Source organism: Molothrus ater, chromosome 11 (assembly GCF_012460135.2).
Source record: "Molothrus ater isolate BHLD 08-10-18 breed brown headed cowbird chromosome 11, BPBGC_Mater_1.1, whole genome shotgun sequence".
NCBI lineage: Eukaryota > Metazoa > Chordata > Aves > Passeriformes > Icteridae > Molothrus > Molothrus ater.
The window spans coordinates 14,597,528-14,615,533 of NC_050488.2; the positions used below are offsets into that span (position 1 = coordinate 14,597,528).

Here is an 18,006-nt window from a genome sequence, read left to right on the forward strand (position 1 = left end):
CTTACATGCCATGTCAAAGGATGTCCCCAGTCATTGAGGGCAGCATCAGCCACTCACCAGACACATCTGAACAATGCATGGGACATCTCTGAGATGTGCTTATGCAGATTATGCACCTTGGAGCAGTCCTCTCTGGACAGAAATTTGGGAGCATCAGCCTCTCCAGCCATCAGGACATGAGTGGGTGGTCATGGCCATTCTCCAAGGTGGTCCCTGGTCCACAGACTCCAACATAGGTTTGGGGCAGGGCTCCATAAAAACAATATTCTTCACATCCCTCATTCCTTTTTCATGGGACAATCAAACCCACACCTTGGAAATAAACACCAGCACAGAAAAAAATGTTTACCATAAATGTATTATTCCCTTGTGTACAAAGTATTTTGCCTCTATTGTAGGACACAGGTATTGAAATACGACGGCAAATGCAGCAAGACCATACAGACATGTCATACAGGTATTCTCATTTCCTTTTGAGTATAAGCAGAAAGAAAGGAAACATTGTACAGGAAAGTGCTTGCAAAAAAATACCCCAGTTTGTAGAAAAATAATGGCATTGATATACAAAACCCAGAGTTTTTTCCTGAACAAGAAATGTCTATTGTCTCTGTTCCTCAAAATCTGCTCTATTTAACGATGACCATTAAGGAATGTCAGGATCAGTGCTCTGTCATTTTTTTCCCTTAGAGTTTATTTTGTATCTTTTTAGGTTCTGCTAGCTCTGTTAATAGCTGCCCTGAAACTATATGGTAGAAATGAATTTGTACAGGTCAAAATAGTATTTCTTTTTATAAATAGCCATTCACTTCATTTCACTTCACTTCCAGTGGTAAAGCACCACAATTTCTTTCTGAAGTTCATAGTGCAATTTTCCCTTTTCCCCTACAGAATTTATACATAAGCAATTATTAGAAAATCACTATTCCATTATTACTCCTTTCCCCTTTCCCTTTTTTCTCTTTCTCTTTCCCTTTTTCCTCTTTCCTTCACCAGTTCTCCAGCTCTGGGCTGTACCCCAGCCCTGCTCGCCTGTGAGGTGTCTCCCAGCTGACAGGAATGTGTCAATCCCTGATTGCCAGGCTGACAGGTTTCACTCCAAAGGCTGAACACAGCCTGGAACACACAGGTTATGAATCCAGGGATTGGATCATTTATCACCATTGATCCAACTCTTTTGTAACACACTGATTACACATCCTTTGGGGAGCTCTGTAAAAGACTCACACAAGATCCCGAGGTTGTGTTTGGTAACTGCTTGCATCCCAAATGGAAAGAGTTATCTGGAGTAGCAGATAAGCCTCTTTGGTTTTCCAAACTGCTGGTAATTTTGTGCTGAAAAGCTTCCTTTCCTTGTACTTTGTGCTCCTGGCTGCCTTGACATAAAAGGTGAAAGGGCAGCACCTTCCTATCACTAAGTAAAGTTGTGGAGAAAGAGATACGGGACATAGTCATAGACTACAACAGCAACCTGGTCACATCACCCCGTTCAGTGTGCTGCAGAGCTCTGTGAAAGCGTGGCATGCCTCAGCTGAGGGCTATACACAGGCAGGAGCCACCACACCTAAGGGACATGGCTCCTCAGTTTGATTAAATAAAAGCCAACAGCAAATGTCTGGCTGTACATGGGAATGAGGAGAGGCAAGGAGCACAGATGCCTTACCAGGAAGATCCGAAGCAACACAGGAGTAGGCGTAAAGCAGCTTGCTCTTGAAGGGGGGCAGAATCATCTGTAGGTACAGAGTGATCTTGCTGAAAGGAGGCAGCGAAGCCTCCCTCTGCAGATGGTCTGGGAGTGAGTAGGAAGCTGGGGAAATGCTGCAAGTGCCTGCAGGGGAGTACCCTGGCCAAGAGAAGGGGTGGCTTGGCTGGGTGTGCTGTCCCCATCCCTGGGGGCACTGTCCCCATCCCTGGGTGTGCTGTCCCCACAGTCCTCACCAGCCCCATGGGGAGGGAACACCACAGGGATGCTTTTGTCTTCATGCTAGGATTTTGTAACAGAGTCTGTAAGAAACTACATCTCTTCTGAGAACACAGCCCAGGGAAACATATGGCCTGATCAGCCTGTCTGGGATGAGTTAATACCCCGCTTCCAGATGGAGTCAGGAAGCACAGTGGCACATGCAATTAGGAGACAAAGATACATTTTTTTTTTAAAAAGTGAGTTCACTTCAGAACCCTAAAAAAAAGGGGCTTGAGCTGAAGGTCCATCTGCAGGAATTTTCCTTAACCTGGGGTAGATCTTGATTGATTTGAATTGCCTGACAATTTTTCTGCTTTATCCCCTTTTTCAATGATAAAGGCACTGGATTAACTAAAACTACAGAGCATTAATAAATATTATGTTAGCACCAAACCAGTGCTTTCAGCACTGGCCACAGAGGTCATGTGAAATTCAAAACATACCTAAAAGATAAAGATTGCTAATGCAACTAGCACAGTATTCATTGTCATGTTTTCCTTGAGTGCTGTCAGCCTAATCCCTAAAAATAATAATTTAAGCACATCTTGTCTAATTTCCTTGCATAAAGACAGATTGAAATGCCAAAAATACCCCTATGCAGATTGTGTAGCACCGTGGAGGGCCAAAGCAGCCCATAACTGAAGGAAAATTACTGACTGAAAGTAAACAACTGAATACAGTGACAATTAAGTATCACTTGTCATAATGCTACATATAATGTAGAGTATGCAAAATGCAGTGGTTTGACTGCAAGATTTAACAATAAAAATAAAAATAGTAAAAGCAGCCTTAATATAATGATTATTTTACGTACAAAAATATTAAATCAAAATAAATAATCCCAAACATAAATATTATACTGTACATTAGGAATATGCAATCTATATACACATATACACAGATATAAAAGTGGAAGGCAGAGGTATTGCATCACTATCCTTCATCCATCTCTCATCTCCACTGGCTGCTCCCAGAGAACCTGGAAAACACAGAAAAGGTGCACATTTGGAGTCATCCTGGCCTCTGGAACATGTCACCAGAGAAAGTGGCACAGGAGCAGAGCAAAGGTGGGTGCCAGCAAGGTGGGGAGGTGTCTCCAGGTGACAGTGCTGTATCCACAGGGGTTACTGGGGCAGCAGGGGATCCCACTGGGATGCTGTGTGGGGTGGGTGGCTGTCACCAATGCACTCCACATCTTTCTGCAAGCATGGCCTGATCTGCTCCTTCTGGGCATTTTGGGGGAGATTCTCCTTCATGCAGAAGCAGCTGAGAACTCACCACTGCTATAACACCTGAATGTCGAGGCCTGTTCCAGATGATGGAGTGCACTTCCCACAGTAACCACCACATCTTCCCACAACTTTGGTACCATCCTGCAGGCAAAATCAGAAATAACAGCTCAGTAAGAGCTCAGGAATTCCATGCTGTAGAAGGGCCAGATCTGGGTTACTCAAGCCATGGTTTTTAGGGTGTATAATAAAACAAATGATGCTGAAATCAATCTGTGAAATCACTGCTGTATTCAAATGTACACAAATTCTCTTTAGTGCTAGCAGGTCAGATGGTGGACACAAACAGGAAAGGGTAGTTTTGATTTATTAAATTGAAAGCTGCCCAAGGAAAGGCCATTTGGAGGGTATCTGAAGGATATCTGCTTTCTGCAGTTTGCCCCACAGTGAATAACAGGAATGAGTAGAAAACTTGGCTCATGCAAGAACAAAACCACTCTGGGTCAGTAACAACTGCTCAGCTCTGCCTGAGCATGGGAAGGGCATGGAAAGGGTATTTGCAGGCAATACCAGGAAATATCCACTTGGAAGGGAAAGTCCTGGAGTGGCTCCAGAGACAAGAGAGGAGGGAAAGGCACAGGGTGAGGTGATGTCACTTGCTCCAAGTGCCAACCCTCCTCCCCTTCCCACAGCCAGTAGGGGTAAGTATGGAGTGGTCCTGAGGTTGACCTGGTCTCCAGGTGAGCCCAGCAAGCAGGGTGCAACTCTGGGCCTGAGTCAGGAGATTAATACCTCCATCTGGCCTTCCTTATCTCACCTCTGCAGAGTCTTTCTCCTCCTGGTCATTAGAATGGACAGACAGTCATTGAGGGGAATTCAACCCTCAATTACCAGAAAATTGGACTTAAGCACACAACAAGCTTGCACAAAGCACTTATTTTTAAACGAGCTCCACCCTGCCCTTGACATTATTGATCTGTGACTGCAGCAGGCTGCTATCATCTCTTCTCACTCCACCGTTCTTTCTTCTGCTCCTGCAGGCAATTATGCTCTTGGAACAGCACTTGACAGATGCCACCAGGTGATGGAGGATTTCTGAGAACCCCTGTTCCTTAAAGTTGTTTTAATTCTGCCAGCCATGATGTTTTCTGCAACCCCAAAGCTGACTTCTCTCCTTTTAGAAGGGGAGGATAGAAAAGCACCTGCTGGAACTGACATACAGGGCTGGTCCTCTTCCACCTGTAGTGTGGTCAGATCTGCAGCACTAATTCTCCTCTAAGAGCAGCAGCACAGAGGAGACTCATGCTCCCCAGAGCCAGGGGGGAGACTGAAAGCAGTACAGGAGAGGATATTTTGCCAATTGCTGTTTGTTAAATGATGGTGACCTCCTTTGGAGAGTTTTAACAGGGGCAATTGGGATGACTCACATGAAATAACAGCCAAAAAAGCAGTCCTGGGTTTCTACCATTTCAGAATATGACATAGAAGCAACAGAGTGAAGGCACACAGTGACTGCAGGAGGTGTTAACAGGCAGGCAAATTAAGCAGTGCAAATTTGGCTGTGAGTGATTGTGAAGGGCTGCCTGGCTTACCCTGAGGCTCCAGCCAGCAGAGCCCCAGGCAGTGACAGGGGATGATGCCTCTGCAACACTCCAGTGACTTGAGACTTTCCCAAGGAGATAAACCCAGACCAGACCAGCAGGAAGGTCCACATCCTCCATGCTTTATCAGCCATGTGTTGGGAACAATTCCTACTCAGGGCACTTGCCTGGCACCAGACCCTACCTGCAGATCCAACTCTGGAGCCCTGAAGCTGTCCTGCTGCCCTGCCTTGTGATGCACACTCCATGCTGGACATCTCAGGCTGATTAAAGATCTGTCTGCCCCACAGCACTGAGCACTTTCAGCTTCACAGTTAATCAGGCTCACTAATTAAGTGCAATAACTCAGATCAAGCTAAACCCGCGAGGGCCTCATCCCTCTACAATTACATACAACACTTTAATGTCAGATGTTCATTTTTTGTTAGTCTCTATTGGAAGATGTTGCCATGAATGACAATGTAGTGATGAGCAGGTATAGCCATAATTAAAGTTACAACTTACTGGGGATTTCTGAATTTCCGACACGGCGTAATTCCCTTGTGAGAGCCACTTGGCTGTTCCCATCAGGGACAGGCCTGTCCCATACAGGTCTATGCTGAAACGACCCTAAAAAACAATAAGCCTGGTTATCCCAAAATGCCATGCTCCAGACTCCCAGCATGCCACCGTGTCACTTTTCTAACAGCATCTTGACTGCAGCGTTTTCCTTGTTTTCCATTGCTCTGACCGTGATCATTGTACAAATCACAGCACAGCTCACATTAGGAATTTCTTCTCCTTGGTGGCTGCAGAGAAGGGGGGGTTTCAGATTGCTTTTGAACTGCCCTTTCCCCCAGATTTTCACTGCTTTACCCCGGTTTTGCACTGCTTCTTCTCTGCCGGCTGAGGGCATTGTTGGCTTTCCCATGGCAAACGGCAGAGCCTGACGTGCTCCAGCAGCTGATGGGAAGGAATTTCAGGGATGTGCTGCAGCTGCTCTCACTGCTCCCTCCTCAACTGGAGAGGGCACACTTGTCCTTCTTTTCTTCTTTTCCTTATTTTTCACTGTTTTTTTTTTTTTCCCCAGACTAGTGAAATAAAAACTCTTCCATTTCTTTAAAACACTTAATTCCACCCTTGCTTAAAATGAAGAAGATGGATGGAAAATTAAGGACTATGCCAGCATCCAACACTCAGCCCCCCCAGCCCTCCCCTCACCCCCATGGCAGACTCCAGTCCTGCCAAATTCTGGACCCATGGAGAGATCCTTTGGACACATCCCCAGGCTGACCCACAGCCCAGCAGTACCAGATGGTGTTAGCTTTGCTCCTTGCACTTGCTGCCTTGGGAATGCTGATTTTCTGTGAGAAGCAAACTGTTTGGGTCAGGTGGATGGATATTAACATTTATGAGCATTCCTGAGGTAAGGAGTCAATCCCTAAGCTGCTGAGCTGTGCAGGAAAGTGTCAGCTCTGGAAGCAGGGAGGGAAGGAGATGGAGATGTTTGCCCTCCGCTGCCGTGACTCCCTGTTAATGCCCTTTGCCAGTAATGCCCACCCAATACCTTGGACTATCCAAACAGATCACTTACCATCCCCAGCCCCACAAAAAGTAGGTGTGCTGGGGACATGCAGCAAGCCATCCCTAATACAGTGTTATTTGTCTCCTACAGACTTCTGAAATCATCTGCTCCCTCCTGCTCTCTCTGCCCAGCATGTCCACCAAGTCCTGTCATGGACTGATCCCCCTGTCTCAAACCTAGTTCTCCCCCCACAGCCTCTTTCTTCTTCCTTTTCTCCTTTACTGGGGCCTTAGGCAGCCACTGGCCTGATAACATGGAAAATGGAAACTACTTTCTTCCCATGCACAAAGGGAACTTTTTCCATCACTTTCTCCCTCTTCACAAAGGGAAAAGTTTCAGATCGCTGAGATAAGAACGTGCCACTCACTGAAGTTGGGCTGCTGCGATCAGCAGTAATTAATAGAGGGCCTGAACATGACAAATGGCACCAATTCCTGTTAAATGCTCTTGTCAAATACCTGCGGGCATTTGGCAGCGCTGTAGCAGTCCCCAGCAGTGGCATAAGGAACAGGTCGTCCATCATGTGTCTGTGCAAACTGTAAATCAGTTGCTGTGGAGAAGAGTTGGTGAATAACATGGAAAGGAAGATGCAGGGAGAGAGACAAAATAAATGTAAACATGCTCTTTGATAATGTTTAAATTCACCAAAGCTGGCTTCCCACATTAATGTAGGAAGTCAAGACTTCTATATTTTTGTGATATCAAGATTACTATATTTTTTAATATTAAATATCCTGATTCATCCCACATGTGATTCCCAGCACATGAGCACTGAATTTAACAGGACACTTACACTCAGTATTTACAGCTCAGTTTAAATCTGGTGGTGATTTAGGAACAAGGTATAAATAACAACAAAACTCAAACCCTTAACTTGGGGTTTATTTCGCTATCAAAAAATTCCCCACTTTCAAAAAGGCTACAGCACCTTCTAAGTCTCTCTTTTAAACAAAAGCAAACAACATCTCTGCTCTCCTGGCTGCCCCAGCCCAGGGGTCGGGTTTTCAAAGGGAATTGGAGTATTTTGCTCTGGAGGGATCTGAAGTAACTGAGACTCATTTAGATGGGGATGTGAGATAGCTCCTGCCTGACAGAGGTAGGTGCCCAGCTCCTTTTGAAATTCAAAGGGAGCTGGTATCAAATTCCCAGAGGGTGGTTCCTTTAAGATCTTTACCTAGAAGCTTTTACAGATTATTAGTTGCTTTTTACAGATTGATAGACTGGGAGGTCTTGAAAATTAAGTGATAAAACCCACTTATCAGATAAGGAGTCGTTTTACAGGGAAGGATTTTGATTTGCTAAAAGACCACTTAGCTATTTACTGAATGAACTCCCAACAATATGTTGTATTTTTAAAACACTTGCTGAAAACTGATAGCAGTGGAGTCAGGGGGCTGAAACCATAACCCCATGGAATGCTACAGGGTCTCTGGTGGTGGGATGGGCTCCCAGCTCACAGGAATGACAAAAGAGACAGTGTGTTACTCTTATTGCACAGCTATATTCTCTTTCTCCATTGCAAATCCATGTCCCCAGCCCTCAGCACAAGTTATTTCCCTGTGGTCTGGCTCTGCTGAGAGACTTCTCTGCCCTGGCCACTGGGAATAGCATCCCCACCCCAGTGGAGACCCCTGCACTGGGATATCCTGACACCTCTCTGAGTAAAGTGGAGGGGGTGGGGGAGTGGGGCAGCTCCTCCCTGGTCAGGCTTTCCTCTGAAAAGAGGGGACCAAATGAAATAAATAAATAAAATAAATAAAATCCTTCACAAAATGCACTGGGCTGCTGGGAGTATGCAAATACTCATTCTGCAGAGCAGATACAACACGAATTGCCGTAGTATTTTCCTGTTTTACAGAGAAATAACATGAGCATCTCTGATGTACTCAGTCTCCCAGTGTAAAGCAGCAAACAGGTGACCAAGTCTAAAAGCAGCTTTTAACAGGAATTCTCAAGAATATTGCTCACTAGAGTACTACTGCTTGCTTGTAGTTACAGCTATATTTCTGTAAAATAAACATTTTTTTTTAATGGCAAGGCCCTGTTTTTACTCACTTATTATTTGCATAGTGTTCAGGTCCAGCCTTACTTTGCTGAAGGTGGAAAACCCAGCTGCTGTGTAATCTTTCCTACACTGGCAGTCTTCTCGTCTGCTCCCATTATACGGACACTCGGTCGGGTTATGCAATCTAAATCAAAAGAAAACCCTTTCTACTCATGACCAGGAAATATTGCCATGGAAAACAAAAACACTGTGAGGTTCATGATTACAGGATTTCTTACCTGTATCCATACACCTCTGAAAAGTTCTCTGCATCCCCGTTTACAAGGGTCACATACTCCTTTGGGCTGTCAGTCTGCATCCCAGAGCAATACACCTGAGAGAGAGAAGCCAGAATTGTGTCATGTGCAAAGGCATCACTGAGACAACCAAAGGCAGAAAATCCAAGAGTGGAAGTGAAGACCACAGGCAGGGTCCTCTTGAACCTTCAGAAAAACCATGAAGTATCATTCTGTTGCTGAAATGCACCTTTAATGTCTTTCCTTTGACTTGCAGGAAATATTCACCATCTTCAGTGGCACCGTCAAGATTTTTAACATCTTTGCAACTCCTTGGTAAGTCACCTGAAACAAAACAGAATACTTGTAGTCACTGAACAACTATACATCAAAATTTATTTTGGAACACTCTGAGGCTTCCAAAGCATCAAAACATCTTTTTTATTTTTAACAGCTTTCCCTGAAGTGTCTCAGTGCTTACTTGGATGGCTCCCAATGCTTGGAAATACTGCAGATCTCTAGGAGTTTGAGGGGAAAAGATGCTGAAGCCATGAGAAAGGCAAAAGAAGGTGTAAATCTGCAGACTTACAGTCATGGACATTGTGACATGTCCTCCTCTCTTCAGGTTTCAGGTCCACGTGGCACAAGCTGCTGACCTGGTCGTCGTTGGTCAAACACTGCACTGAGCGGTGCATGACCCCAACTCCACAGGTGACAGAGCACTGTGGGACACAAGACAGAGATTCCTGCTTTATCTCAAGGGTTTATGGGCTCCACAAGAAAGAACAGAGACAGATGGTTTCCCTTGTATCAAGAGACAGCAGCAAAAGACTTCAATCCTGTGAAGTGTTCAAACACAGGCTTAATTTTAATCAAATGAGTAGTCCCTTCGGTAATTAATCCCTTCCTTATTATCATTGATTACTTCAAGACTACCATACTTTGCTCAGTGTTTGCACACTTTGCTAGATGAGGCAGTTGGTTAAAGAGAACCATGTGCTCAAGTGAAATTGCTTATTTTTCATATTAGGAAGATTGCTGTTTTCCATGCAAATTGCACCAAAAGAAACGGACCCTCAAAATCTCCTCTCCCTTCACCTGCTGGGAAAATGGGTACATCTGTGCAAACACTGGGTCATCCTCAAACCATCCAGATTAAGGGTAATCCGAAGGCTGAAATTGCACAAATTGCTGGAGGTACCAAGCAGTAGAGCATCCAGCTACTGAGTGTGGGCTGGGAGGACCTTGCTCCTCCATCCACAATTTGTTCTTTCAAGTACTTGAGAAATGAAAATCAGCTCTTTCTACAGCTACCAGGTTAGGCTATAAAGAAAATGAAGTTGCTCATCCATTTAGAAATTATTATTCTAAAGGAATACACCATGAAGAAGATGGTCTTCAATGGCTCATGGTATTCACAGCTTGGGCATTTACTCTTTATCAAGTCCAGTTCCATAAAATTTAGCTGAAGTGCTGAGTAGGACTCTCTCTGTCCATCAAAGGTGATGGCATTTTACATTAAATCCCTTTCAAAATCACAGCTGACAAGGTTCGTGGCACTTGGTGGTCACTGGGACATTCAGCAGCCCAAAGTGAGGAGAAAGGTCTTGCTCTCTGAAATGAGTGCTCATTGCAGTGAAGTTGGGTTAATGAGTTGGCTATTTTGCACTTAAATTCTGAGAGAAAATACCAATTAATTGAGGCTGAGCTCTTTGCTATAACTCCTCTATGCTGACTCACAGGGAGGATCTGAAGCTTCCTATGGGGCAGGAGGAACTTAGGTTTCAAATGGCTTTGCCAGTTACCGTGACAACTTCTACTGCGTTTTACTTGGCCTGACACTCATCGCCTTGTAAAGGTTTGACAAATTCCTACAAATGCCTGAGCTGGGTTAATAAATCAAGTTTACGGGAGAAACATCACATTTCAAAGAATGTCAGAAGCCCTAAGAAGTGAAATGTTATCACCTTAACTAAAATTTGATCTTGTAGTTCAGGTCCCAGAAGAGGCTCAAAACAAATAACTTTAGCAGAAAGGCCAGGTTCTTTCCCCTGACCTGTCCCAGCATTTGTGAGAAGGAGGGGGAGGAAAAAACAAGAAAAAAAATGGTTTTAAGGTTCAAATAACCAGTGTTTCAGCCTAATGCTGGCTCCCAAGTCTTTCTTATACACGTGGCCAAGCAAGATCAACTGCAGTTGCCAGTGACCAACCAATCCTTCTAGCACAAGGCTTCCAAACCCTTGTTTTCTGCAATGACCCCACTCTCTGCCTAAGCATTCATCATGGCCATCAACATGGCCACAAATGTTGGCTACATCCCAGTTTTCATGAATGACTCTACTTGTAGCTGCTGGGACTCCCCCATACGAAGGGGTTTAGTCTGAAGTATGGAGCCCTGCACATACCAGGCCTGCTGCTGCACCAGAGTATCCCATGCATTAATTTAAGCATCTCTAAAACATTCCCCTGCCAAACCTTCAGTCTGTGTCTAAAAAAACCCCAGGTTGTTCCAGCCTTTTTGGCCAAAAAAGAAGTTTGCCCGACTTACGCTTCCCCAGTTGCCGACGCGCCAGGAGGCCGAGATGGGGCACTCTCCGAGGTAGCAGGGCTGGATGTTGGGGGGCTGTGTGCCAGGACAGTTGACCATGTTCTGGTAGCCATACTCATAGTGGTCCTTCCCGGTGTAGATCTCACTGCAGGACACCAGGCGCTGCCTGTATCCCTTCCCGCACGTGACGGAGCACTGCGGGCACAGCAAGGACCGGTGAGCACCACGTGCTTCAGCAGGGCTGCCCAAAATGGGAGGGGAGGAAACCAGGCCTGACAGCTTTTAACACAGGAAACTGATTCAAGGGATCACTGGTATCTATGCAAGCCAGTCATGAATATTGTAAGTGGCTAGTACAAGTGTGCTGGTGCCTGGCACTGTCTTTGAGCATCCAATTCCTCTCTGGGCGGGATCTACAGCTGCTCCAGGACTCCCTGCTCCAGGCTGGCTCCTGGCCATGTGTTATTTCTTCCCAAGCACAAAGAAAGGAGCAGAAGATCCATGGGAATTTGGAAATGCCTCTATTAGTTGTTTTGTTTGGGTGGGGTTTTTTTTGCCATACATACAGAGAGATAGAAAGTGGTCAAGATTGACCCTGAATTGCAGGTACTTGTCAGAAACTAGAAGAAGAGAGCCAGAAGAACCAGAAAAATGCAGAGAACCAGAAGAACCAGCAACCAGAAGAATGAGAAAATTTTCATTGCAATTAGAGGATAAACAGCACTTTTGCCTTCCTCATCAAAGGGCTGAGTGGGACCTGGGAGAGCCAAACTCTGGCTCTGTTATCTCTCTTCACCTCTCTGTCTTCAAGGGCCTGAGTGCTCCCAGGTGGTCTCCCAGGCACTGGGGGTGGGTAAAGGGTGCCTGGGCAAGAAGAAGCCAGAGCTCCAGCCTCACAAGCACCTCAATATTTCTCTTAAGAAATATTTCTCTTCACTCAGGACACCAGGCTGCTCTGAGATATTCTCATGTCTCCACATTTCTCCCTCCTTGCACTATCTCAGGTGGCTGGGCTCTCCTTCCCCTCAGTCCTGCCATGTTTTCTTTTTTCCCTTTTCTTGTTCTTTCTCTTTAATCAGTGCTGTGTCAGCAGCTGCCTTGTCATTTCCCTCTGCTGTTTCTCCAACTGGAAAGTAATCCTTCACTGGCTGCAGAAGGAAACAGCAGAGATTAGCCTGCGTCCTCCCGCATGCGGCGCCCGCTGCAAGGAAAACTCATCTATTTTCCCTGCCTCCCAGCTGTGAGGGTGAATGCCCTGCCTTCCCTCACTCTGGGTCCTTGCCCCTGCAAAGACAGCACTGAGGAAGGATGTGCCCCCATGGTCACCTCCAGGCTTGCCTCTCCCCCATGATGCACATCTGGACCCTTACACAACTCACAGGGCCTCAGAGCCCCCAGGGAGTGGATGGGAATAAACCCAATTAAATAAATAAATGAAATAAACCAGCAGAAAACCAAAGAAGGTGCCTGCTGAATGCACTGTGCTTTGGAAGAAAATTGCCTCCAGATAATATTAACTAGGACCCTGAGCACGCTGCTTTTAGTCTCTAATATCCTGGTTGTCTCCCACAGCACAGCTCCTTTCTATCCAACAGAGAGACTGCACACCGAAATAAACCAAAAAATAAGAATTCAAACCCAGAGCGCTGCCTTGGCACTGTTGATTGCTTTGGGTTGCAATTCCTCATCAGGGGCAGTGTTGAGAGGAGGAGAGGGACGCAGGGGCGGGGACGGGGCCTCACCTCTGACCACTCGCCCGTGATCCAGATGTACTCGCAGGGGGGCAGCGCGCAGCTCTGCACCTCGGGCGGGCGCTCGCTGGCCTCGCAGCGGCCGCTGCTCTGCGGCTGCTCCTCCTCATCCACACACAACACCTCGCGGAACCGCGACGCCTCCCCGCACGTCTTCGTGCACTGTGTGCGACAAACAACAGCTCAGGCAACCCTGGGGGACTCCAGGGGATGAACCCGCACCCCAGCAACCCCTGTGAGCTGGCACTGGCATCACCTGGGGGAAGATTTTCCAGCAGGACCCGGCTGTGCCACATGCTGCTGCCTGTGACAAACTGCTGCTGACCTCTGGAGGCACTGACCCACATGCCCAGGAGAGAGCAGAAACCAAGGGAGCAGGCATTGGGATGGGGCAGATGTGGGATCCAGCTGTGGTAGGATCAAAATATGCAGGGTTGGGCATGCTGGGCCAGGAGATAGGGCCAACCCCTATTATTTCAGCCCCTAGTGAATACAGCTGTTTGGAGAATGACAACTCAACCATCCTCCTTGCAAAATTCACACTGCTGCACCTCTGGCTGTGGCTGGTGTGCGGGGAGCTCCTTCCCCAGCTTCTGCCTTGGCATGGGGACACACAGAATCATCATAGAATAGTTTGGGTGAGAAAGACCTTAGAAATCATCTCATTCCAACCCCCTGCCATGGGCAGGGACACCTTCCACTAGAGTAGGTTGCTCAGAGTTTCACCCAGCCTGGCCTTGAACACAACTCTACAACCACTGCAGTGGAGGCAGCCCTGCAGGTTTATTCTCTTTTAAACACTGCCCTGCCTGATAGTAAGATCAACCCATGCCAGACAAGTACAGCTGCTCCCCAGGTCCTTCTGGAGATTTCAAGGACTCAGTTCTTTCTCTGCTTGTCACAGAAAAATGAGCCTGACTGTGAGGCTGTGTTCCTGGGAGTGAGGCTGTCCTTGGAGAGCATCTTAGAAAAACACATAAAACAAAATAAATCAGTGTAAGAGCAGCTGCCTAGATAAAACCCTATTTTCTTTTAGTTATTGCCTGTAATGGACTTCTAACACTTTCAACTAACTGGATTAACGAGAGAAAAATGCATGAAAATAATAATTTTATAGAACATATAGGGAATGTCTTCCCCTTAAGGAAAAGGAGAAAACATCCAATCAGACCATCCCTATCTGTACAGAAACACCACTTGAAGTTACCTAGGCTTGGAACACTGTGCCAGTTTAATCTAGTTAGAGTCTTACCCTCCAAACATCATTTCCAGCCTCCCTGAAGCAGCTCCTGTTCTCCTGGCTGGCCAACAATTAGGAAGATATTAGTGGGTTCAGCTGATTGCAAAATGCAGGCACTGTCATGGCCCTGTTACTGTAACTGGCTGTCAGAACCAGGATTGCAAATTATTTGAGAATATTGAAAAATCAGATCAGTGTGTGGCAGCAGCAGCAAACCAGGAGAGCAGCAGTGAGCACAACATCATGTTGGGTGTAAACATTTAAAACTGGGGCAAAGTGGAAAGGGATGGGGAAGGAGAGGCAGCTCCACAAAGCAGCATTTATTCCAAAGGAATAACTTAGGAGCTCTTAGGCAACAGTCAACATTGCAAAATCTGCAGTCTGCCAGAAGACCCCAAGGGCTTTGTGTGCTTTCAACCTTATTTACTCTCTTGCTTTGAGTCCTTGGAGTGGAAGCTCCTTCTAGGTCTGTGCTGAGACATGGCAATCCTACAGGGGTTGGAGGAATTTGCTGGAGTGTGATTTCCCCAGAAAGCAAACAAAGTGAGCTATATTTGCCCATCTCTGATTATCTCCCTATTACATAAGTAAAAACTGAAAGGGGGTCATTGTGTGTGAATATGGCACCACTTCAGCTTCATCATCAGGGAGCTTCCCTGACAGCTCTCCAGGCACCTTCTGGGGCAGGCTGAACCCCAACCTTCCTGCTCAGTGGGAGTGGGGCCACAGGATGCTCAAAGCTTCCCTCCCCTCTGCTTTGGCATTTTCCAGCCCAGCAAGGGGTCAGCAATACAGGGTGAATCGTTCCATGGTCCCTCACAGCCAGAGGAGGCACCTGGAAAGGAGTGGGAAGAACCAAGCCTGATGTTGTTTCATCTCCTTAATGTATATTTCAGATTAAATTTACAAAGTACATTGGCTGATGCTTCAGTTTAAGAGGGTGAACCTTGTCTATGCCATCAAGGCATCTTCTAACAGGGGCAGTGAAGAGCTATCACATCAAAAGCCCATCCTTGTTTAAAATCATTACTTGCTGATGAAAGACTGACACTCCCAAGGACAGGCCAGCCTGATTTGGGTTTGTCTGCAAATAACAGTTGTGTGGCCAAATAAACCTGAGCCAGCTCTGTGCATTTTGTCATCATCAGAAACTGAAAATTTGGTTATTTGTATTTTTAAGGGTAACTGGCAGTTGAAATAATCCCACTGAAATATTAAATGAGGCTCAAAGACAGTGAGACCATCATAAACTAAGTCAAAGAGAAACACTGCAGAGGTTCCAATCGGCCATCCCAAAGTTATAAAACATTGTTCATGTAGAAAGCAGACAGTTCAGCTAGCATGGAAAGGCTATTTTTCCTTTTAATGCAGTGACAGATTTTGCACAAATTCTCATGTTCAAGATTGATTTAAATCTCACACAAAACAGTGGGGCCAGGCTATAACAGCTATTGATAGCAAAATCTGAAAACAGGTCAGGCATTTGACAATATTTGTCTCTTTTGCCTCATTTCCCAAATTCTGAACTATTTTCCTGGCAGATCAAATTAAGGATCATTTCAAGCACTTCTGAAACTGCTTCAGAAGAGCAATAATAATAATAATTAAAACAACCCCAAAGGCATTGCTTTGCAAAAGCATTGATTTTTTTTCTCTTTTTTTTTTTTTTCCAAATAACAATCTAACACAGAGATGAAATGTACCCCCCGTGCCATGAATGCTTGAAACATGCCTTGGGTAACTCTGCAATTCAAATCAGGCAGGCATGGCACAATTTCCCCCCAAAAAGACAAATGTCAAAGATTCAGAAGTTGCATGGCAGCTTCCAGAGCTGTGCACTGTCTTTCCACAGAGGCTTGTATTAAAGAAAAAACCCTTTTTTCTCCCAATTTTCCCTTTTTCTTTGTGACTCTAGTCTGAGTTTTATTTTGACGTTAGCAAGGCTCTTTCTATTGACTTTCTTCTCCCTGGTGAGGGCACTGAGAACAGGTGATTAATGGTGATACACCAACAGAGCAGTAAATGGTTTCCAGTAAGTTTCATATTCCTTCTCATTGTCAAGACCAACACTTTTTTTCCTAAACAACACAAGTGCAACAACAAAAAGGAACAATTAAAAAACTCCAAACCCTCTTGAGAGATTCCCTTTAAAGATAAGAAATCACGAACAGGACAGCACTGAGATGTTATTTATATCCTGCCTTCCATGTCAATTAGGGTTCATTGATGCTCCCTGCTCAGAGAATACCAATGCAATCTGTGCCTCCTCATGGACACTGCCTGTGGCTGGAGGGAGGTGCTATTCTTTTTTTTTTTCACTGTACACCAGAACAAAATAACAAGTGTTTGGAAGAAATATTTGGAATCAGCCAGAGGGGCAAGCTCACATTGGGCAGCTCCTGCATTTTCCTGTTCACGGTTACTTATGAATACTTATGAGGGTGAGGAAACCTCCAGTCCATCCTCTTAGTAAAGCTCCCTTGGGGAAAAAACAAATCTCCACAATATGTTCAAAATTTGCCCAGTGCCATGGGGAGTCCTGAAAAACTTCAGAAAACATCAGTATTTGTATCCCATCAAGGGCTCAGAAGGGTGGGGGCAGGCACCTCTCCAAACTGTTTTGAGAAGTTGCAAAAATAAGGGAGAGAGGGCAAAACTTAGCTGCAAGTTGGACTTGATGATTTTGGAGGTCTTTTCCAACTAATGATTCTAAGATTCTGTGAAAGGATGGGGCAGGAGCTCTTTCTTTCCAGGGCTGATTGCAGGTAAGGACTGTCACTACATGCTGCTTGGTGACCTCTTTGCTGCCTTTAAATTTATTATCTGAAGAAGTTAATGGGCTCTGTAAAACTAAAACTAAAACTGCAGGAAAGCTGCTGGAGCCCCCTCAGCTGTTCCTACATTTCCTTTTCTGGCTGGGATGTTTCCATCTGCTACCACTGTGTGACCAGCCTGGCTTTGCCTCCTGCTGCTTCCCATCACACTTCCCTGTGTACTGGGAAGCAGCTGGGAAAGGGCACAGCCCCCTCTGGCCTCCTGCACTCATGGCTGGGTTACACAGGATTATAAACCCAACTTCCCAGCACTGCTGAGGCTGGGGAAATGAAGATAAACTTGTGTGTCCTGTTCCAGTCAGGCTGAGGTACTACATGCAGGGGCTAAAAATGGAAGAAAAAAAAAAAACAGAATGAAAAGAATCACTTTGGTGTCTGGTCTGGACTGCCTCTGCCAAAAACTTCTGGGCATTTGAAGGCTGACACAGCACCCTCTTGGCAGTGCATGGGGGGGCTCCTCCTGCTCAGAATCCCCTTGTCATCCTACCACCCACCAGCCTTGAGGCCACTCATTGCCCACACTGCAGGAGAGTTGGAGTCACTCCCTAAGCCACTGGAGCAGCAGCTTTATCCCCAGTTTCAGCCTCAGGAGCTGTTTTTGATGGGAACTGATCCTGGTCACACAGAAAAGCATCTCCCACAGAAGACTTGATCTCAGCACTGCTCATGGCTTGATAAAACAGCAAAGGCTGGGAGCTCAGTGAAAGGATAGGGATGTCAGATGGAACTGGGGTAATGGGGCAGGAAAGAGGGAATTACCACTGCTCCCTAACTCCTCCAGGCACTGGGCTCAGGCTGCAGCAGCACAGCAGGGCTCTGCCTCCTGGAAGAGACCCAAATCCACCCTACCCAAGACCTGCTCAGTATTTACATAGGACCCAGCCAAACCCAGGGCAGCAGAAGCAATAAATTAACCCTACAGAGGCATTTCTCTGCTCCCCCTTTCAGACAGCATGCATGAACATTTTTTTTGTTTTTTGCAACCCTAGGTTGCAACCC

The 18,006-nt window shown here is 45.9% G+C and overlaps 1 protein-coding gene across 1 annotated transcript in view; it reads right to left on the reverse strand.

Annotated features, from left to right (window-relative positions):
- Positions 1-339: 339 nt before the first annotated feature.
- ADAMTS9 (ADAM metallopeptidase with thrombospondin type 1 motif 9) overlaps positions 340-18,006 on the reverse strand; it is a 79,059-nt gene continuing 61,392 nt past the window's right edge. The window contains exons 31-40 of the mRNA XM_036390885.2: positions 12,925-13,095; positions 11,183-11,377; positions 9,224-9,356; positions 8,885-8,979; positions 8,638-8,732; positions 8,410-8,543; positions 6,813-6,904; positions 5,295-5,399; positions 3,239-3,333; positions 340-2,939 (exon numbers count right to left, since the gene is read on the reverse strand). Of these exons, the coding sequence (XP_036246778.1) occupies positions 3,244-3,333; positions 5,295-5,399; positions 6,813-6,904; positions 8,410-8,543; positions 8,638-8,732; positions 8,885-8,979; positions 9,224-9,356; positions 11,183-11,377; positions 12,925-13,095 (1,110 nt within the window). The 3' untranslated portion in view covers positions 340-2,939; positions 3,239-3,243. The remainder of the gene's footprint in view (positions 2,940-3,238; positions 3,334-5,294; positions 5,400-6,812; positions 6,905-8,409; positions 8,544-8,637; positions 8,733-8,884; positions 8,980-9,223; positions 9,357-11,182; positions 11,378-12,924; positions 13,096-18,006) is intronic.